Source organism: Erythrolamprus reginae, chromosome 3, assembly GCF_031021105.1.
Source record: "Erythrolamprus reginae isolate rEryReg1 chromosome 3, rEryReg1.hap1, whole genome shotgun sequence".
Lineage (NCBI taxonomy): Eukaryota > Metazoa > Chordata > Lepidosauria > Squamata > Dipsadidae > Erythrolamprus > Erythrolamprus reginae.
Genome location: NC_091952.1, coordinates 98,100,569 through 98,124,531, shown reverse-complemented (window position 1 = coordinate 98,124,531; position 23,963 = coordinate 98,100,569). Strand labels below are relative to the sequence as shown.

Here is a 23,963-nt window from a genome sequence, read left to right as displayed (position 1 = left end):
ATGCATTTGGTGTATGAAAAAGTTTGTGCAGAAAGAAAATAGAAGCATTAAATACAAATAGCAATTTTTATAAAGTTAAACTGTCCACTATTTTTGAAAAACTGCATTTTATAAAACTACTGTGATGTCAGAAAACATTTAAATCTTATGCATCCTCACCATTGAATATTTTATTGCAAAGAACATCAAGCCATGGCAAATAATTTCATTTGAATCTCACTCTATATTCACTCTATTATATAGCATTATTTGAATTAAATGTTTAAGTTTTACTTTCACTGTTTCCTTCAGGTCCATATTTTTTGTGCTCTAAATCAAAGTACATACATTTCTTTTTTTATTCTTGTAGAGCATTTTATTTGTAAGCTGAAAACTTTAAAAGGTTACAGATGTGAAGATCAAAAAGAAAAATAACCCACGCACTCTTCTTAACTAGTTCCTCCCTTCTCATGCCAATCCCTCCAGAATCTCAAGGCTACCACATGGAAATGACCAAGCTTACCTCTTGTCTGGGGAGGCAGTAAGCAGGATGTTATGGCTAGCTCGAAGCGGGTTTGTCCTGGCCTTCATACGAGCTCTCTGTAGCAGTTGTTTGGCCTGTTCATGCCTGGGGCTCAGCTCCAGCTTTTGGTTAGGAACAAAGACCCTGCAGGCAAAGCAACAGGGAACAAACAATGCTGGATTAGTGGGGAGGGGGGAAAATAGGGATTAAGAGTGGTTTAATGATGAGAGTGGCAGTACAGTGGAGAGGCACCATAATTGTAGAGGCTGGATTGAAGCTTCCACTGTAGCCTAACTTAAAATAGAATAGATGGTATTTTTCGTGGCTAATATATTCTCAAACAGACTAATCATCAAACAGCAGGGTAGCCAGAATATCAACAATAAGAAGGCAGTAGCAATGCTAAAGTGTTCAAGAAAGATATATGACTAACGTTCATAAAATAAACTTAAAAGCAGGCATTTGTTCATGTAAGAGTAAAGGGATGCATGATAGTAAAAAGTTATTTATTCTATGTTAAAAAGTAGAGGTAAAGATGGCCCAAAATTGGCTTTGTTTCCTTGTGAAAGCATTGGTGCAGCTTTTCTGGCATGCAGAACTCAAAGGACGACTAGATCTAGGTGAAACAAAGTTATACAGAGATTATTGTGTTGAGCGCATCAAAAACAAGACCCACAATCCATCCCACAACATCCTCCATTCCACAACAACAAAACAACATCTCACACACTACTAACCAAGACTAGGTAAGTGTGGCCCTTATTTCCTCAATCCAATCCAATACTAATCTCAAATGCAAACTGATCAATGCAAGAAGCATAGGTAACAAAATGCTTGAATTAGTCCTCCTATTAAACACTGACACCTTTGACATTATTTTTGTCTGCAAAACATGGCTAAATCCATCCCTCCCTGACTGCATCATCACACAATAAACTACCTTGTCTTCCGGCCTGACTGAATCCTGCAGAAGAGGTGGATTAGCTATATTCTACAAAAAGACACTAAACCTAAAAAATATCCAAGTTACACATAATCTCGCCCTTCCTGAAACCATCATCTATGATCTGTCCTTAAATACCACACTTTTGCTTCCCACTTTGTTACAGAGCCACAGACTACGATATCACACAAATTAGCCTCCTGCCCATACCCCCTTACCTTTCTTGGAGACCTCAATCTGCTTCTCATTAGCTGGACTCTAAATGAATGCATGATTGAATCCATCCATCCAACCCTATTCAACACTGTTACCAATCCAGGACTCGACCAACTAGTAACAAACAATACTAGACTCAACAACTGCCTTGACCTCATATTCTGCAACAGCAAAAGTGCAATTTATGGACTACAAATAAAAGAACCCTTTTCCAACAGCGACCACAATATGGTAGATTTCAGCTTCAATCTACACCATTGCAAGAATCACCTTAATAATGGGACACCCAAGCATAGTTCCCTCTAAGCTGAGCAGTGAGCAATCGCTCACTTAAAAATCATAATCAACTCAGAGTTTTCCAAACCTGCCCAGAAGCCGAGAGGGAAAGAGTGAGAGGGAAGGAGAGAGAGAGGAAGAGAGGAAGAGAGAGAAACAGATAGAAAAAAGAGAGGAAGGAAAAGAGAAAGAAAAAGAATGGGAGTAAGGAAGAGAGAAAGAAAATCAAAATCTAGTTTGAAACTAGCTCAACTATTTAAGTGGCATTTTGATATTGATAGAGTTGCCCTATTATGAGCTCACTGTTATAGACACACAGTACAGTATTTTATTTTGAAATTCTCTGAGGCAAAACAGGGTGGGTTTTTTATTTGTTTGTTTGTTTGTTTATTAATTAATTAATTATTTCTGTTGCTGCCCAGTCCCGAAGGGACTGCCGCTCAGACACTATACTTTTCCGCCCACCCCCCAAAAAAATTAGAGGGAACACTGCACCCAAGTACAAATTTTAAAGAGCCAACTATGAACTCATAGATGCCGACCTCTCAACTCTTGACTGGCAAACTCTATTCTCTGGCTGTAACATTGCTGATGACCTCTATAACATCTTCCTTGAAGGCAAAAGAACCATGAGATTACATGTTCCCCTAATAACCACCATAACCAAGAAAAACAAACTACCCATATCAATAAGGAAGCTACAATCCAAAAAAATTCCCTCTGGCGAAAAAACAAAGCAGCTATGTAGCTAACTTCAAAAATCGCTACAAAACTAAATGCCATCAAGTAAAGATGGAATGCTCCAACTATCTCAGCAAAAAAGAGGAAAGAGGAAAAGCTTCTGTGCACAAAATCCAACGGCACCTTCTACAACTTTGTAAATAGTAAACTCAAGAACTCGAGACCTCTCCCACCACTAAAAGGACTCAACAACAAAAATGCTATGATGAAACAGTCAAAGCTAACCTCTTCAACACATTCTTTGGCTCAGTCTTTGTGGCCAAAACTCCCTAGACATACCACAAATTCAATGATTTAACACAAATAGACTTCACTGAAGACAATGTTGAAAAAGCTTCTCTGTCAATTGCACCTCATGGACTATGTGCATTCTTCCTAAAAAAGCTCTCCACAGCCATAGCTGGACCACTAAACATAATCTTTCAAAAATCCTACAGGACCAGTTCCCTACCAAACCTATGGTTACTAGCCATGGTCATCCCCATCTTCAAAAAGGGAGATCCCAGTCTAGTAGAAAATTACAGACCAATCTCTTTATGATGCGTCACATGCAAAGTCATAGAATCAATCATAAACCAATGCATTACCCTCCACCTTATAAACTAACAACCTACTTTCAAACAAGCAATTCGGTTTCAGGGGAAAAATTATCCTGCAATCTACAACTAATACACTGCAAAAACATATGGACTTCAAAACTTGTCCAGGGCAAAACAATAGACACAATTTATGTAGACTTCTGTAAAGCCTTCAATTCAGTAGTTCATGATAAACTACTTCTGAAACTGAAATCCTATGGTATATCTGGACCTCTATATGACTGCATTTCTGTCAAACAGACAAGTGGTCAAAATAGGGAGTACCCTATCCTGTTAACAGAGGTGTATCCCAAGGCAGTGTACTAGGACCATCACTCTTTATCCTCTATATAAATGACCTTTGTGCTCACATTACAAACAACTGCGTTCTCTTCACTGATGATGTAAAACTCTTCAACACCAACAACAACACTACTACCTTCTAAAAAGACCTTGACTCTGTGTCAGAATGGTCAAACTTCTGGCAACTCCAAATCTCAACCAACAAATGCTCTGTCCTGCACATTGGCGAAAAGAATCAGAACATCAATACAAGCTGAATAAACAATAGACAGATGACCCTCACTCTGTCAAAGATTTTGGAATACTCATATCAAATTACCTAAGTGTCAAAACCCACTGCAACAACATCGCCAAAAAGGCTTCAAGAGTTGTTAACCTAATCTTACGTAGCTTCTTGTCCAGTAATATCACACTATTAACCAGAGCATACAAAACATTTCCAAACCAATACAGCTAATCTGTTTGGAACCCACACCGCATATTGGACATAAATACATTAGAAAACATCCTGAGATACTTTACTACAAGAGCCCTCCACTCCTCTATTTGCAACAGAATACCTTACACAACCAGACTTGAAATCCTGGGCTTAGAAAGCTTAGAACTATGTCGCCTTCGGCATAACCTAAGCATAACTCATAAAATTATCTGATACATTGTCCTACCTGTCAACGACTACTTCAGCTTCAACCACAACAATATATAAGCACACAACAGATAAAAACTCAAAGTGAATTGCCCCAAACTTGACTATAGTAATACGATTTTAGCAAGAGTGGTTAATGCCTGCAATTCACTACTTGATTCTGTGGTTTTGTCACCAAACCCCCAAAACCTTACCCTTAGACCATCCACTATTGACCTCACCTGATTCCTAAGGGGTCAGTAAGGGGCATGCATAAGCACATCATCGTGCCTACCATCTCTGTCCAATTGTTCCCTCTTATCATTACCCATCTTATGTAGTCTCCGAGTCTACGGAGAGGGGTGGCATACAAATCTAATAAATAATAATAATAATAATAATAATTAATAATAATAATAATAATGTATAAAAACAAGGTTATATCTATGTATATTACAAATATGTACTTGATTAAATAAATAAGTAAGTAAGTAAGTAAATAAGTAAATAAATAAATTGCTGGAAACTGGCGTTCCAATTTCCTGCAAAAATTGCCACATAGCAAACAATGGATTAGTTTAACAACTGTGGTGTCAAGGCTTTAAAATATTAAATGACCTAAGTGCCAAAGTCCACTGCAACAAAAAAGGCCTTAAAATTAGCCTGGTCATAAGATAGGCCACTTTATCATTATTACAATCATTATTGCAAGCTCAATTATGCATAGAAATATTCTTTAGCAGGTAATTTGCAGACATATGAGCCCACAACAACCAAAGCAACAACTGAACAGAATATGTACTTCTGAGATCTCTTAAAAGAATAAATATAAAATAGTGGATAAAACTGAAAAACAAATGGTTTTCTCACAGATAAAATGAAAAGTGAACTTCTGAATATTAATTAATTCTTGCCCTATTAATATTACATCTGCTTCTCATTATTCCTAAAACATACACCAATAGAAGCTGATATTGCTGTCTCTGCCCTATTGTGGTTTTCTCCCCTACAGAGCTTACCCACACACTCAGACATTTCCTATTTGTCTTGATCATAATCTTTTCAATTACTTTAATCAGCTTAGTGAGTCATTTTGGCTGATCCAAGTTTAACTCTTTCAGCCTAGAATGTAATTGCACACAGAGGCTAGTAATATGCATATATCTTATTTTTGCAGTTCTCTTTCAGACATTGAAATGATAAAACAAGTCTCCAATGATGTTTGGAACCTATTTGAAATATCATACTTCCTTTAAAATTCTTGACACTGAGCTTAAAGAGGCCCCTCCAACGAGATACATTATGCTTCCAGGAGTGCTTGCTTAGCTATGTATATTTATTTAATATTTAGCCTTTTATTCAGCAGCTCAAGGTAGAATACATCCCTCTCCTAGGATATAAATCATGCTAAGAGACAGAATGGCCCTAAAACATGTAATTCTATCTTCCAGAAGGTTAACTAGGTAGGAGCCTTATCATCCCAAATAACACTATTCTGATAAAGAAAATTCTTTAGAAAATAAAATATACGACAAATTTTTCTGCAAAATACTTTACTTCAAGCACTTGTATCTCTCTCTCTCCCCCCCCTCTCTCTCACACAGAGTATATAGTACAAGAGACTCTAGGTCATATTATGACTTGATTTGTAGTCTCATTTGTATTATCCCGGCCTCCAACCTTCTTGAAGTATAACTTCAGAAAGCTTCATTTTGAAAAGTTCATCTTTAGAATCACATATACTACCCACCTGCCTTTTTGTAATCTCTCAAACTATACTGAAGTCACATATGTCATGCCATTGTTTTATGGTGTACCTTATCAGGTGGTTTACTTATGCTATTCACTAGGAGGCAGCACATGATAGCTATTGTTCTTACTTGGGACTCCTCAGGCATACCTAGCCATGGATATATCTATGGGGCTTAAATCGTCTGTCAGGAATTGAAGTCATGGTGCACTGTAGATTACTACCTTGTAGGGAGTCAGAGAAAACAGAAAGGACCAACATCTCTCCAAAGAAACACCCAATCTCTGCAGCACTGTACTGCTGCTATGTATGCCCTATTAATCTTGAATTAGGTTTAGAGCAGGGGTGGGTTCCACTTACCTTCGCCACTTCTTCATATCATGAAGGTTCACACAGCCCTGCTCACGAGTGCAACCCCTTGTGCGAATTCACTTTTACACATGCTCAGAAGGTGGTTTCAGCTCAAAACACAGCTGAGCAGATGCTCAGCTGTGCTTTGGGTGAAGAAATAAAGATTGCTATTAAGCTAGGGGCAGATGGGAGGGCTTTTTTCAAAGCAGAGGATGAGGAGAAGCCCTGCAAATACTGACAAAATCACTGAAAATTCTGAAAATACAGATGGCGCTCATGGACCGGCACAGACGGAACCGGATCCGTGATGCCATCTTCACATCACTAGCTCAGTGGTTCATGATAACTAACCGTTTGGGCAATCTGGCCCGAACTGGGAGGAAGTCACCCCTGGTTTAGAGAGAAGAGGAAGAACAAACAATTTGATCAAATGTTTGGAATTGTTCTCTACATGAAATGAATTACCAGAGCTCTTTTTCCATCTCCTTTTTCTTTTAAAAATATATTTAGATATTATTTTATTAGCTCTGCTTAGTTCTCTTTATTTGGTTTGGCACAATCAACTATTTGTAAAAGTTTGTATCTACTAAGCATCTTGGCCCTGCCTTTGAATCAGTGTTCACTCCTAGCAACTAATGCCTGGACTAATCCTTGCAGTTTACTTGGTTCCCCCCCCCCCCCCCCCCCCCCCCCCCCCCCCCCCCCAGAAGTGGTTTGCCATTATCTGCTTTCTAGGGCTGAGAGAAAATGACTGGCTTGCGATCTCTCAGCTTACTTCATCCTTAAGCAGAAACAGAACTCAGTTTCCCAATTTCTAACCCATTGTCTTAGCCAGTACACAAAACTAGTCCTGATTAAACATTTAGGATGAACTTTATATAAGATAAAGTCAAATTCCAGAAATATTTTCAAACTACCTTTTCTGCTTTTCAAGTTGGACATTTTCATTTTTTTTCAAAATCCCTATGATGACAAATAAAATGTTTGTTTTGTATTTTGAATTATATGCTTCAGTTATATGTAATACATAGAAACATACTGACCTCTGTACTAAGAATTTTATGCATTTTTCTGGATGATTTGGGAGCATCAAAATAATTACGTTTATTACATATTAATTTCTAACTTGTACTCTTTGCCTTACTGTTTTTCCCTTCTAGCCCAGTTTTGCCCTGGTGATTTTTGAATAGGGCCTATGATATATTATGCAAAAAAGAACACAACCAATGACTAGCAATCACAGAATGTGACTACTACTACTACTAGCATGAGAAGAATGGGGCAAGTGATTAAATCTATTTTGCAATGTTACATTACAAGTGCAAAAGGGCGAAGCTTGTACTATAATAAAACAACAAAGATCTTGTTATTCCTGCATCATTGTGTTTACGAATGGACAACTATGCATAACTCTACACAAAAAGCTTGCTTCGTTCAGGCCTACCAAATGATTTATCATTAGAGTTGATGGAGCATAATAATTCAAGAAGTCTTGATTGAAATTTTGCTTTGGCCATAAATCGTCCATTGTGGCTCATTGCTTCTAGCCTCAACTCTCCATAATAATAATTTTTGGATAAAATGCTGACCTAGAGCTATCTACAATATTACATACTGAAAAGATCTGCACTTGCAAAGTTACATAATTATCAGAGACGATTTAAAGACTAAATGGGCCTCTGAAATGAAGTCATTTATGCATTTTCAAAATTGTTCTCTAGAACTGGTAAAGGGCCTATTCTGTCTTCAAGGTCCTTTCTGGACAATAGGAGTAATCTAGCATATGGACTGTGTAAATGTCATTCCAACTAGATTTATTTATTCTGAATGCAGTTAGTGACCACTCTGATCAATTCTCATCCTACTCAAATGATAAATTATATAGTGCATTCTCCAAGTCTATCCGTCCATAAATTTTAGCCAGGTCTGAGAGTGATCATTTACTTTTACTAACAAAATGTAGTTCCCAAATGGTACCACATGAATCTCTGAGATACCATGTACTCTCTCATGTAATCTCTGAGACACCATGCTGCTCCGAGTCTCCGGAGAAGGGTGGCATACAAATCTAATAAATAATAATAAATAATAATGTACATGGAAGCCAGCCCAAGGGGTTGTGCATGCATGTGGGGGGAGGAAGGCATTGCATTATGGGTGTGAACACACATGCGTGTGCTATTGCACATGCAACACACCCTTTTGGCACCCGAGCAAAAAAAAATTGCCATCACTGATCTAACCTTAACCCTCAACCTTAAGGGAAGATAGTGGGTTGATATTACAAGTCAAATTATTATTAATAAAAAAACTGAAATAATCAGGAATGCTAGATGACATCCCAGGGAGTTAGATGCTCATGAAAAGGCAACTTAACAGCTCATAGCGATGCTAGTATTTTGGGCTTGCCAATGATATGAGGAGGCAAATCTATAACATGCTCTCAAAATTCTGGACATGCTTTTTAATATCGAAGCTTTGCTTATAGCTGTTCTGTGGTGCTACTTTGCAAACATTTTCTCTCATTTCTCAATTATTTCAATTCAGTCAACTTATTACAGGCTGAAAGAGGTACAATGTACCTACTGTATGCGCATTTTGTGAGTACTTATAAATTTATCTTGGGAGACAATGTATACATTTTAAGACAAAATTAAAATACATCTATAAAACAACTTACTAGAATCCATGAGCAAAGTCGAAAAGGAGTGATTTATGTTTAGATTTTAAGGAAGTTAACATATAAAATGTGGTAACATCTAAAATTAGAAAAATATGATGGTATCTAAACTCCATGTAAAATTACATAAAACATGATAAAATCTAAGACCATACAAAACACATCTGTGTTGAAGGAACTTGGCACAGCAGGTTCCAGCAGATGTTGTATGCTGCTACACAAAACTAGCCCCATGCTCTGTAATAAAAGAGTTCTATCAGCAGCATCTGGACATAGGTCAAGTCTGAATGACCAGGATATCTGCTGATCAGAGAGAGGAGAAATCTGGTACACGTGTCTCTATTAAAGGAGCAATGAGGAAGGACATGTTAAGTGGCTTCCACCTTCCAGAATCACAGGAACAAAGCCTTTCAGCTCTGAAGTAACATACACAATTTTGATTCCCCCCCCCCCCAGGATTAGGTAAACCAGGGGTCCCCAAACTTTTTACACAGGGGGCCAATTCACTGTCAGGGAGGGCCGGACTATAAAAAAATTCTCTCTCTTTCTCCCCCCCCCTTTCTCTCTCTCTCTCTCTCTTTTTCTCACTTTCTCTCTCCCTCTCTTTCTTTCTATCTCGCTCTCTGTGTTTCTCTCTCTCTCTCTCTCTTGTTCTCTCTCTCTCTTCCTTTCTTCTCTGTGGAGGTTGGCAAAGGTTTTTCTTATTTTGAATGGGGGGCGGGAAGTCTCACATCCGCGGTGGGTGGGGGCGGCCGCAGCTCCCTTTCCTTCTCCCATCGCCTATGTCTACTGCCGCTGGCCATCGCCGCGGGTTCCTCGGGTGGGAGCTGCCACTTCCCTCTGGGCAGCCCAGCCAGGCGGCTGTAGAAAGTGCAATAATTTCTGCACTTTCTACGGCCACCTGGCTGGGCTGCCCGGAGGGAAGTGGCAGCTCCTGCCCGATGAACCTGTGGCGCCGGCCGCCGGCAGTAGACATAGGCAGTGGGAGAAGGAAAGGGAGCTGCGGCCGCCCCTGCCCCCACCCGCCATGGATGGGCGGGTGCCAAGATTCTTGGTTGTGGCCTCCCCTCACCCCCGCAGGCTGGCAGGGGGATGGGGAGCGCACGCGTGCGTGCACGCAACATTTAAAATAAGAAAAACCTTCGCCGGCCTCCGCACTCTCGTCGCTCCCCGCCCCCAACTCCAGGCTCCATTGCGTGGCCTTGGAAAAGGCTGTGCAGGGGATTGTTTTTGTGCGTGCAGCCGTGCGCCTTAGAGAGAACATTGCTCTCCACCTCCTCCTCCTTGCCCGTCCATTCACTGCGGTCTGCTGCTGAGCGTCTGCCGGCTCAGCAGCAGACCGCGGTGAATAGACGGGAGATTCAGGAGCTTATTATCAGAGAGGGGCGGCATACAAATCTAAAAATAAATATCTAGTTGTAAAATCTCATGCGCTGCCGCGGGCCAGATAAATGGCCTCAGCGGGCCGTATGCATCCCGCGGGCCGTAGTTTGGGGACCGCTGAGGTAAACCATCAAAGGAGGGGTGAAACATTAGAAAACAACTATATTATGCCCTTTGGATAGACAAGTATTCTCTCATTTTTCAGAATCCCTAATGGAACCTGAAAGAAATTAGACATTTTTTTTCCTGCATGTAGTTTGATAAATGTATATTCAGAGCAAATGCCAAGTTTTAAGATATTGCAGGATCCAATCTGAGTCAGTCACCTGGACAAAAGGTTTAGTTTTCCAAGCTTTCAGACTCCTGGTGGCCATACATCCTGATGGGAGAGAAGTTCCTGTTGGATTAGATCCTGCAATATTAACCTGAGATACATATATTTGCCTTCACTCGTGAATTTTAGGATATATTGTAGTAATGGCCATTATCATTTAGGGAAAAATAATCAATGAATCATTTAACAAATCAATCCAGATTTCTCATTCAAGGCATCAATGACCAGCATCAAATTATCCTATTCTGGATACATTATGCAAAGACTGTAAAAGGCTCTAATGTTGGGGAAGGTGGAAGAAACAAAACAAAAAGGGCAAGCAGTAGGATGGATAGACTTAATTGCAAAGACAATGAATACACTATTGCACAGGTGTCAAACTTGTGGAAACATGTTGCCATCACATGATGTTTTGTGATCCCCCCCCCCCTTTGTGGACCTGGGCTGGGCATGGCTTGCATATGATGCATCTGGCCCATGGGCTGCCATTGTTACACTCCTGCTTATTGGAAGACCTGAATGACCATGTTTGATACAGCCCTTCATATTGAAAATCCACATGGTCACCAGGAGTCAAAAATGACTTGATGTCATATAATCAAACAAACAACCTTAGTTTAGTAGCTCTGTAATCTTACCGATAGCCTTCAGAATCCTGTAAGGAGACATTAGAATCCCAGGCTCCATCATTTGGCACAATCTCTGTTATAAATGTGATAAAAGTAGCATTTAATTAATTTTGTTCATTTTAGTCACAAGAAACATAGCAGGACATTAAAAAGATGCCTTTTGCTTCAGTATTCTTCAATGATAATTTTATCCATTTTTTTCATGTGAATGTGGATCTGCTGATCTTTTTGGTCATCCACACTCAATAATTTCCCTACAAAGAAGGTATCTGCTACCAGCAATAATTATTTAAAATATTTGCTTATTTACATTAAGATTTTTTAAGATAAGAAGGGGCGGGGAAATAAAGTACAAAGTAGATAAATGTGGAATGTCTAAATTTCCTAGGATTAGGTTACCCAAGTACCCAATTATTTCATTAATTAAAATTGTTAAAATGAGGTACTATAGGAATACCAATAGTATAGTCCCATGATGGCGAACCTATGGCACATGGATCCATATCGGAGGGCAAGTGTGGCATTGCCCTATGTCAGTTCCAGCATGCATGTGTGCGCTAGCCAGCTGATTTTTCAGCCTTGGGGAAGGCCGTTTCGCCCTGCAGAGACTTCAGGGAGTGCAAAAAACTGCCGAACGGGCAAACTGGAAGTTCGGAAAACAGACTTCCAGTTATCCCCTTGTGCTGCTTTTCTCTGTTTATTTTTTTATTTTTGGCTGTTTATTTACTTCTCTTAGAGATCCAGAGAAAGGATTAAACTCAAAGTTTAGATCAAAACCCAACAGTGGGATAACCTAAAATATGAACTGTGCAAAACAAATGGAGAAGGTGCTGCAGAAATGTGGTTATGTTATATTTTCTCTACTGTAATAGTTTCTTTTTTTAATATAATTTTTATTGATTTTTATAGGTTTACAAAAAACAAACATATAACAGTGCACAGTGCTTGTGCCCATCACCAAACAACACACACACCCCGTCACCCCCACCACCCCTACAGGAGGATTCAAAGAGGTTTCACTTGTTTATCTATCTATTAATCCTTGGCTCTATCTTGAGCAAATTTTACTAAAAGAGTGATTGTAGTTTATTTTTCGTATTTACATCACAGATTTTACTTAACATATAATCTTTTACCTTGTTCCATCGCACCATCAGCTTCTCTAATTTATTCTCATCAAAATTATTTAATGTAATAGTTTCTGAGGCATTTTATCACCTATTCAAATTACAAAGATATTTCAGTTTTTATAACGTCATTTTCATCACATAAACCTACCATTATTAGGCCCAAGGTCTTGAGTTTCCTTCTGGTAAGTATCCAAAGTATGATGTTCCTGCAAATAACTTCTGTTCAGCTGTGACGTGCTCAGCATCTCCTGCAACTTAGTACGGTTTCTTTCCACTCTCTCTGCTAAAGACAAAGTACTGACATTGCTGCTGCTACTGCCAAGACTGTCCCAGCTCTCTGTTCTCCAAATCCTCCCAACTGACGCCACCTCAGGGCTGTCATTCTTTTTCATAGAATTGCTATCAAACTCCTTGGGCCGAATTAGATGGTCTTCTCTACCATCTGTTTCTTCAAAATATGCTGGGATAAAGGAAAGGTCTTTTAAAGAGCCATTTCCAGAGTTGGCACTTAAGGGTACCTTTTTCGGGGAGTTTCCTAAAGAACTCTTTTTATCTGGTATGTTTCTTCCTGGGAGCCTCCTGGATTCCTTTGGTGGGCTCATGCTTGTGGGCTCTCTCGTTGTCATAGATAGTGTTTCAAAATCATTGTTGTGTGGATCTGGAAGGTTTGTTCCTTGGAATTGCTCCTGCATCTGATGTGGATATTCAGTGCTATCCAGCAGCACATCTGTCAAGTAAGTGCGGATTTGAGCTTGTGGCTCCACTACAGTGTTCTGAAGAATAGGGTCTGTTGATAGTTTTCCCTTCCATGCTTTAAGCTTCCTTAGAGACTCCTCTTCCTGCGATGTTGCTTCAGTTCGCTTGTTTATCAGGTTCTTTTTCTCTTTAAGAGCTTTAACCTTGGACTGCCAAACAGTGGTGGACTTACTTACAGACCCTTTCTGTCCCACTGGAATCCAAGTTGGCCCACTAAGAGAAAAATTATTTACATGTTCAGAGCACTTGTCAGGCTGTTTGGGTCTAGGAGTATTTTTAGCACATTGTTTTATGCTGCCTATTCTTTTTTCAATAGAGAAATTGTCCTCCATGGTCTCATGTCCAGCTAGTAACAAGCCTCCTGGGGGAAAAACAAAAATTGTTTGAGCAAATCTGCTTGCTTTGCTTGGGAGCATTTTCCAAAGTTAATATCTTTTAGAATGGGCAGACAGCTTCTCTCTGGGGAAAGACCTTTGTACAGAGCTGTATACTACAAATACTAGCACTCCACAAAGTATGCAAAATTCTGTACAATATAATCTGACCTCCAGCAAATTCACATTCCATTAATTATGTAGACTATATTCTATTTTCCTTACAGGGGAAAGAACCTCTGGTGCACTAAAGCCCTTTCTCATTACTGCTGACAATAAAGCTTCTATTACATGCTAAAATATTTAAATAACTACATTAACATTACACTATATTTTTGCCAAAAAACCCACCCTGAATTGTACAACCTGTACAGCTTATATAAATTAAAAATTTCCAGTTTTGTTATTTTGTATATTAAGATTTTACTTAGTCTGCTCTTGTTCTGCTATTGATTTGGAAGGCTCTATTATTTTTCAAGGTCCTACACTTTTCTCTTATTCAATTCCTACACTTCACATCCCAGCAGATAGCCATGGTTCTAAGTATATATCTATACGTATTGAAACAAGTTTATATGTGATGTTATTACATCACAAAAGCTTGTTCTGGCCATTATGGACACTATGCCCTGGACCACCATATTATAAGGTTATAAGCAGTGATGGGCTCCTATGGGAACGGTCAAGAATGCAGTTCCAGTAGCAAAATTTGGAGCTCTACCCCAGAGCACCCAATTTGCACTGAAAGATGTTGAAACAAAATGCATAAGCCACGCCCACAGTGTGGTAGTAAATTTTTTGGTAGCCCATCACTGGTTATAAGGTTACTATAAGGTAATTAAAATAGATTCCTTCAAAGGTAGAGGGGCTTGGGAGACATTTAGATTCCTTGACATTAAATCCATTTATCACCTTAAAAAGGAATGTTACTGGGGGAAAAGTTAAAGGAAGTGTGCTCTCAGGCATATTACAGGAGCAAGATGTGAAAAAGTGTGGAATTGAAGCTGAGGAGCAATGCAAAAGAGAGGACCTTTCTACTTCATGAGTAGAATTAAGTGTCGAACTCTTGAAAATATTGGACATGGCCCAGTAATAATTTCAACAACTCTGTCTCTGGGACCAGGCTGTCTTCCAAAGAAGTTATAGAGGAAATTTGCCTACACCCAAACTATGAAAAGTGTCAACTCCCTCACACTAGAAAGACTCCCTTTTATATAGAACAAAATTATTAACAGTCATCCCCTTTTGATTAGGGACCTCATTGAACTCAAATCCTTACATTTATGTATTTTATTTATTTATTTGTCAAACCTGTATAAGGTAGTAGTAGTTTGTGTAAACGTAAGTAAAATGTAACAATAAAAGAGGACAATAGGATATAAATATATCATGTGTGTGTGTGTGTGTGACATTTTTGCTGATAATGAAAAGGGAGACTACTATAGGTCTATTTTGACAAAATTATGTACATTATATATATATAAATATACACGTTCATACACATACATACACAAACGCACAAACACACACAATATAAAATATACAATAGGATATAAATATAAAACTTATGGGGCATTCTCCTTCCAGTCCTTGCCCAGATTGTAACTAGGGGAAACTTTTTCCATGCACTTAAGAAAAGAGCAGCAGATGAAAAAAGTTTCCTCGGAAGAGCAACAACGTTACCAATCTCCTAAGGAGACAAAGATACTCACCCAACTTTGGGAAAGGAAAGGGGGGGAAACTCACCTTCTTGGGAAGACGTTGCTCCTAAGTCCATCTAAGCCATAAAGGTTTGCGAGAACGGCAGCCCATTTCTTCTCAGCTACCGAAGAAAGGAGGCCCTATATTAACTCTTTAAAAAAAGTGGGAGAGAGAAAGAGAGAGAGAAGACTTTCTTCTAGCTTGTTCCTTCCAGCATTCCGAGGTGGGGAATCATCTTTTCAAATGAATATTGCCGATATTTTCTCGCTTTCTGGCGGCCCCCGCTACGATCGCTCTGGGTGTCCATTTGCTGTGTGTGTGGTGTGTGTGTGTGTGTGTGCTTTATTGTGACCCTGGCGAGAGGCCTCAGAGCGGCATTTGGAGCCGAGAACAAGCGAGCGAGCGAGAGAGAGAGAGAGAGAGCAGCTTAAGCCTCCAATCCTCCTCGGGGATGGCGGGCGGGCGGGAATTGAGCTCTCCGGCTCTGCCAAAGTTCAGCTGAAGTGAAGCAGGAGAAGCCCCCCTTAGGCCTCAGCCGGTCTGAAGGAGCAGAAACGCCGCTTCCGGCGGGGGGCTTTCAGCGCCTCGCCTCTCTTCAAAGCAGGCGAGATACGAAGACAGGCGAAAGAGTGTGGAGGGGGGGGGCGCCTCCTCCTCCTCGGCTGGAGTTGGAATAACTCTTCTCTCAGCGGCGCTATGACTTCTCCTCCCACTTTTCTCCCCCCTTCCTCCTCCTCGCCCTCTGCTTCTTCCAGCCAGCTGTGTACAAGGAAAGCCTTTGCCTTTGGAGACAGGACGGGCTTTTTTGGCTGCTGGAAGCTGCATACCAGGGAATCCAACCAACAATCCTTCCCGCTAACCGCAAGAACGGGCTGCTCCCAAAGCCTTTTTTTGCCTGTTTAGCAGGGCTCTCTGGAGTTGCCATGGAGACGGCTCAGCGGAGTCGTCCAGCGGGAAGGAGGGAGGGCCGGCGGGGTGGGAGAAAGAGAAGTGCCCAATGTGGCCCAGGGAATTTCATTCAAATATTTCCCCTTGACGGGCCCGAGAATCCTCTTAACAAATTTACTGTCTGTAACTCTACACTTCAAGGCCAGCTTCCCCCCCCCCATCGTAGTCTACAGAAGAGCATTTTGAGGCAGAACATGAGGGAAGATCAGTCCCCCCCCCCCAAACGCCATCACTCTACTATACAAATAATTCCCTCAACACTGTCAAACTATTTACTAAGTCTGCACTACTATTACCACCAATTTTTTCTTATCAATCCTATCACCCTTCTCCTCTCACTTATGACTGTATGACTGTAACTTGTTGCTTGTATCCTTAAGATTTTTATTGTTGCCTGATAGCTTATTTGAGCCCTATGACAATCATTAAGTGTTGTACCACATGATTCTTGACAAATGTATATTTTCTTTTATGTACACTGAAAGCATATGCACCAAAGACAAATTCCTTGTGTCCAATCATATTTGGCCAATAAAGAATTCTATTCTATTCTATTTATTATATTATATTATATTATATTACATTATATTAATTATATTATATTATAAGTGATGTGCCGGTGCCTGGAGGCTGTTGGGGCCTGGATGGGTGTCAACAGACTCAAGCTCAACCCGGATAAGACGGAGTGGCTGTGGGTTCTGCCTCCCAAGGACAATCCCATCTGTCCGTCCATCACCCTGGGGGGGGAATTATTGACCCCCTCAGAGAGGGTCCGCAACTTGGGCGTCCTCCTCGATCCACAGCTCACATTAGAACAACATCTTTCAGCTGTGGCGAGGGGGGCGTTTGCCCAGGTTCGCCTGGTGCACCAGTTGCGGCCCTATCTGGACCGGGACTCATTGCTCACAGTCACTCATGCCCTCATCACCTCGAGGTTCGACTACTGTAATGCTCTCTACATGGGGCTACCTTTGAAAAGTGTTCGGAAACTCCAGATCGTGCAGAATGCAGCTGCGAGAGCTTCCCATTTTCTTTTGTTTTTTTACACCTGGCTAGAGTTTTAAGAGCCTAATGCTGGGAACCATTGAGGGCAAAAGAAGGAGGGGGCAGCAGAGAATGAGATGGCTGGATGGAGTCACTGAAGTGGGTGGATTGGGGAGGATGGTAGAGAACAAGAAGGCCTAGAGGAATGTTGATGGGGTGGTGATGGACGTGACTTCACAACTAACAAGAATTTTAAATGTATTTCAAAATTCAAAGATTTTAAAAAACAAAATGACGTAAAGGCAGTTTTGCAGGGAGAAAAGTGAACCTAATAGATGTAAGTCGCCTAATACATGTGTTTAATTAATATTCATTATATATCATGAGATATGATGAGAAGTAGAGGAAATGGACATTAAAATTGGTGAGAGAAATCCACATATGCCATTGCCACTTATAGAACTCTTCTGAAAGGTAAAAGAATAGAGGCAAAAGACAATGTGTTAATCAACATAAATAAATCTCTAAGGCTGTGATGGTGAACCTATGACACACATGCCAGAGGTGGCATGAAGTGCCCATTATGTGGGCATGCACACTTTCACTCCAGCTCAGCCGGCTAGTTGTCAGGTTTCTGAGGTGCACTTGCACACCAACCAGCTGTCATTGGGTTCCTGGTACTCTGGCGCGCACACATGCAGATGCGCCTTCCAGTTTGGGCACTCTGTGCCTAAATGATTCGACATCATTGCTCTAAGGCAATGTCAATGGACAATGCCAATCCAGTGTAAATAGAAGTAGTTGAAGTGGTAACACATTTATTTTTTGAGGCTAAAAGATTCAACAGGGATAGTAACTGTAGTCAGAAAGTGAACAAATGTCTATTATTTCTCAACAGACTGTGTTAGCCCTGATACTCTTTAATAACTTTCTCAATGATTTAAATGAAGTGATAAAAGAGAAACTCATCAAATTTGCAGATGACACTAAGTTGGCAGGAATAGCCAACACACCAGAATATAGGCTCAAGATATAGAAGGATCTTGACAGACTTGGCATTATCTAAAAAAATGAAAATCAATGAAGAAACAAGTAATGTTCATCTATACCAAATGCTTAGGTACAGTATAGGTGGTGCCTGGCTCAATAGTAGTAATTGTGAGATGGATCTTGGGAGTCCTAGGGGACAATCACTCAATATGAGTGTGCTGCAGCTGCCAAAAAAGCCAACACAGAAAGATAAAATCAAGATAATGTGAAGTATTAATTCCATTTTAAAATGCCTTAGTAAGGCCACACTTGGAATATTACATCCAGTTTTGGATGCAACACCAAATAAAAAAGTTGTTGAAACTTTTAAAAAAAGTGTACAGAAGAGCAAAAAATATGATTAGGGGACTAGAAGCTAAAACACACAAAGAATGGTTACAGGAATTGGATGTGTCTAGTTTAATGAAAAGAAGGTCTAGAAGTGGCATAATAGCAGTGTTCCAATATTTGAGGGGTTGCTACAAAGAAAGTGGAATCAACCTATTTTCCAAAACACCAGGAGGTAGAACAAGAAGCAGTGGATGGAAACTAATCAAGGAGAAAGTAACTTAAAACTAAGAAGAAATTTCCTGAAAGAACAATCAGCGGAATGATTCGCCTCCAGAGGTTGTGGATTCTCAGACACTAGAGGTTTTTAAGAAGAGACGGAATTTATCTGAAATGGTAAAGGGTTTCCTGCTTTGAACATAGAGTTGCACTAGAAGATGTCCAATTTCCCTTTAAACTCTGCTATTCTATTATTCTGCTACATATTAAAGTACAGATATATCGCATCAATAAGGATACATAAGGCAGTCCTTGACTTATAACCAATCACTCAGTGACCATTGAGACATATGACACATCCCCCACCACTGAAAGCAACTTACCACCTGGTTTCAAAGATATGCCTACTTTCTCAAAGCCTTGGTTGGAGTGATTTGGGTCTGTTGGGGAAGGGAGAATGGTGGTGGTTTCTCCCCAGTGACTTCCTTTACTCCCCACTTGGGCTAGAAAGAAAGCCTTCAAATTATGGCTATTCCAAAATGGCATTCACTTACAGAATGAAGCAATGTAGCCAAGTGATGGAGCAGCTTACTCTCCTTTTCCAACATGGGCTCTGGAGCTTCCAAGTGAGAGAGATTGGTGACAGGGATGGGGAAGAGTTTGTGGTACCTCAGAGAAGATCCTTGTGGGAATTCTGAAGGGAGGAAACTGGAGCGCCCTGGTTCCTCAGGGTGAACAACTCCTTGTAAGGCAAGGATTGCACTAGACATCACAGGGCCTCCCCTACTTTGAGGCACCGTAAGCCATTTAAAAGGCTGCATTGGGGAGAAGAGGAATGTAGAAATCTTAAAGCTAGACGATTGTGTGAGAACTCGTTTAACAGCCATTTTGTGACCCTAATGGGCAGCCTCCATTATGATTGTCCACCAAGGACTATTTGTATTAGCAAGACTATGGTTTTCCAGTTGTAGCATAAGACAAAGCTGGATAGACTTGAGAGAGAAGAAATTTTGAACTAAAGTTTGTGACAGAATGAAGAACTGTCAAATAGACCGACTCTTTGAAATATCTTTCTGGACAAAAAGAGGACTTGGGATTGCCCACAATGCTCCAGACAAATGTTTCTTGTGAGGGGACTGCAAGACACGTGCAAATCTTCAGTGAGTTTAGAGGTCTTGGAAATGAACAGTTTCTGCCCAAATCATGGTTGGAACTTCTATGGACACAGAGTTTACATATTTCCTTTGACAATCACTTTTAGAAATTGCTTGCTAATTGCTTTTCAGATATTAAGAATCCTCAGAAAGATAACTTCCTTAAAATTGGTGTTTCTTTTCATCTTAAATGAAAGAAGCTTTAAAGACAAATTTAAGGATTAAAAAAAATCTTATTTAGAATAAAGAGCAAATGGTGACAAGAATTTTGATTTTGGAAAAGATTTTGTTTGTTTTGATTTCTTAAAAAGTGATTGAATGAGAGTTTAAAGGTTGGATACTAGCAGGAACCAGAAGGAACTAAATATTACATCTAAAAGAGAAGTACACTTATATTTGACTAATGGAGCAAAACACTTCCATGTTGGAGGATATTTGTAACCAATGGACTTACCTTTTAGTTTTAAGAATCTCTGCCAGTCAGTAGAGTATTTTAAAAATGATATGGAAGAAAAGCAAGTTTTACCAGTCAAGACTGAGACTGATTTAAATATGAATTTAAAAATAATAGTCTACTAGAATGATAAGGAAAAAATGCTACACAGGATATGCAAATGAAATCAGCTGTTGTTTTCATAATAAGGGATATACAAATAACACCCCAAAAGAGTGACCTGAATAACTTTCCCATACTGGATTTACAGGGCGTGAAGTTGGTTCACCATCTGTGGACGGAAAGGTAGCAGTTTCAGCAAGGGATGCATTTGCTAACAATAAGACTCAGCAACAGACATCCTTGTCACCCATTTTGTTTTGTTAGGTTTTTACCTGTTGATTTAATGCTGCTGTTTTTAATTGCATTTGTTTTACTGTGGGGGGTTGTTGTTTTTTATTAAGCATTTTTAAAAGTCACTTGACTTATAGAAAAAAGGTGGGCTGTAAATCAATCGTTTAATGTCTCAATATCTTCTTCCTAATAAAGCCCTAATAAGAGGTTTCAGTACTGCAAGTAACTCTGATGAGGACATATCTTACAACAACTAAAGGGGTTTTTTAAAGTGTTTCTTCTATTTCTTCTCTTTTTTTTGAATTTTTTCATTTTCTCCCCTCCACCATTTTAAGGGCAGTTGCAGCTCAATAGACAGTATCATATTCACATTAGGCAAAAGGGTACAAATAATGCTCAAATTTATTTATTTTTTTGTTTAAGTTGTAATGACCAGCTGAGGCTACTTTGCATTTACCCTCTTTAACTCAATTTGGCATTTTCATCTTCTTACTGTACAGTGTTTTTCTCCTTTAGAAAAGTACACTACAAGTAAGGTTTTTAAAAATAGTAGGCGGCTGAAACATTTATGTAAGACAACATTTAACATGGTGGTCTATAAAAATATGTGTGTCAGTGATCAATTAACATGCTGTAATGTGGAAGCCATATTTTGAGTTGTAATGCCTAGATTATTCTTAACAAGTATATAAACATAACCCCAATACTGAGATAAACTACTTACTCTTTAGACTTGGTATATAGATATTTTGCTTGTATCAGTGGCAAATGCTTTGCCATAACAGATAACAAAAACCACTCTCCATGGAATGGTTTAATTTCCTAAATCCTAAATGTAAAACAATTCTACAAGCAATGTTCATTTCTTACTTTGGTTTTGCTGTAAGCAGAACAATGTAAAAATTTAAAGTGCCTTACCTGGATATCATCAGCTACCTCAGTTAAATCCAGTAACCCTCAAACTGTTATGAATTCAAACGAAGAATCTCACTAAATAAAATGGAGAATAGCTATTCATTCTTGCCCTACTGATTCCTTTGTCTCCTACATCCATCACTATAAAGCATATGTCCCAAGAGGCTGGTTTAAGCTGTTGTTTTTGATATTCATGATTGGTTTCATAATCCTGATAAAAAAGAAAATCACTAGGATTATGAAATTGTTTTAATCCACTCCTGACCCCTCCATGACTGTTGCCTTCCATGCGCAGGGAATGCTACAATAAATGTTGCCAATCAGCTTTCCTTTCTAAAAACATGCCTGCCTGATAACCTGTTAAATTGTGCTAAATGTAAGGTCTTTTCTTCCATTCATTAATTCGAAAAAATTGCTTCAATTTCCAGTATTATCCCCATTTCCAAGTACAGTGGAACCCCGACATAAGAGCTGCTCTACTTAAGAGCAACTCGAGATAAGAGCTGGGAGGGGAGAGATATTTTTGTTCTACTTACAAGCCCAAATTCGAGATACAAGCGCCAAGGAGCTGTCTCCTGAAGCCAAACGCTAACTTCCGCGTTCGGCTTCAGGAGACAGCTGCGAAGCGGCGCGCGTGTTTTAAAAGGTTGCAGCCGGCCTGGGGGGCTCGGGGGGGTGCTTGCAGCTTTCTTTCTTGCTCTTTTTCTTTCTCTCTTTTACCTTCCCTTCCTCTATTTCTTCTTTTCTTTCTCCTTCCCACCTTCTTCCCTCCCTCCCTCCCTTCACTCATTCCTCTCTTGCTCTCCCCTTTCATAAGTTTCCTTGCTTCCTTCCTCTGTTCCTGTCCCTTCCCCCTTTCTTTCTTTCTTTCTTGCTCTTTTTCTTTCTCTCTTTTACCTTCCCTTCCTCTATTTCTTCTTTTCTTTCTCCTTCCCACCTTCTTCCCTCCCTCCCTCCCTTCACTCATTCCTCTCTTACTCTCCCCTTTCATAAGTTTCCTTGCTTCCTTCCTCTGTTCCTGTCCCTTCCCCCTTTCTTTCTTTCTTTCTTTCTTTCTTTCTTTCTTTCTCTTTTTCTTTCTCTCTTTTACCTTCCCTTCCTCTATTTCTTCTTTTCTTTCTCCTTCCCACCTTCTTCCCTCCCTCCCTTCACTCATTCCTCTCTTACTCTCCCCTTTCATAAGTTTCCTTGCTTCCTTCCTCTGTTCCTGTCCCTTCCCTCTTTCCTTCCTTCCTTCCCACCCTCCGTCCATTCATTCACCCATTCCTCTCTTGATCGCTTAAAGCCGGTCCCTGGTGCAAAAAGGGTTGGGGACCTCTGTCCTACAGGATTGGGTGGCAGGGAAGTTGAACATATGTAAATTTAAAAGTTTAAGAAAGTTTACAAGTTAAGTGAAAGAAACTTCATTATTCATTTATATGTACATGTACATTTCTTCATTAAAAACATGTCTTTCTGCATAATTTAGACTAACTTTGTGAGTTTTTTGAGGGCTGGAACCAATTAAAATTATTTACATTAATTCCTATGGGGAAAAGTCGTTCGAGATAAGAGCTGCTCGACTTAAGAGCCCAGGTCCGGAACGAATTAAACTCGTATCTCGAGGTACCACTGTATAATCAAATCTAAATGGGGATAAAATAGCATCAATTGCAGAGTTTTGTCTGCATGCTTATAATGTTGGAGGACTTGTGATAGACTAGGAGAAATTGTATTGGTTTGAGTGTCTAATATATAAAGATGGCAGAAGAAATGCACTCTGTCATCCAGTATGTACTGATCTGTAAGTTAAAATACTCACTTCTGAGTGCAAAGTTTTTAATATGGTTTTTTGCAACCTTCAGGTTTACTGAAGGAAAAGAAGTTTCACCACAGTGTCTGCCTTTAGAAAGAAACATCAATAAAAGTACTCTTCTACTTACAACCATCACTGGAACTAGAATTTCCATTGCTAAGCAAGGCAGTTGCTAAAGGAGTCAAATATAATTTTACAACTGTTTTCATGGTAGTTAAGCAAACCACTGCATGTTAACTGAATTGTGCAGTCATTAAACAAAACTGGCTTCCCCCACCAATTGTTTTTCGAAGTTGGCTAAAAAGGTTGCAAATGGTGATCACATGACCTTGGGACAGTACAACTGTAATAAACATATACTGGTTGTCAAGGGCTCAAATTTGATCATGTGATACCATGAAGATGTTGTAATGTTCATAAGTGTAAGGACTGGTTGTAAGTTACTTTTTTCAGTATCATTATAACTTCAAATGTCACTGAATGAATGGTTGTAGATTGAGGACTAATCTATTCAAATAATCAGTTTAAACAATTTAGATTCTGGCCAAAGAGACTGTTTAAGAGACTGAACA

General features: G+C 39.7%; 1 protein-coding gene across 1 annotated transcript in view; it reads right to left on the bottom strand.

Moving 5' to 3' along the window:
* The window catches only part of KIAA1614 (KIAA1614 ortholog), a 46,547-nt gene extending 30,921 nt beyond the window's left edge, over positions 1-15,626 (bottom strand). Inside the window, exons 1-4 of the mRNA XM_070746279.1 lie at positions 15,318-15,626; positions 12,590-13,558; positions 11,321-11,384; positions 503-646 (exon numbers count right to left, since the gene is read on the bottom strand). Coding sequence (XP_070602380.1) covers positions 503-646; positions 11,321-11,384; positions 12,590-13,558; positions 15,318-15,348 — 1,208 coding nt within the window. The 5' untranslated portion in view covers positions 15,349-15,626. The remainder of the gene's footprint in view (positions 1-502; positions 647-11,320; positions 11,385-12,589; positions 13,559-15,317) is intronic.
* Positions 15,627-23,963: the final 8,337 nt, after the last annotated feature.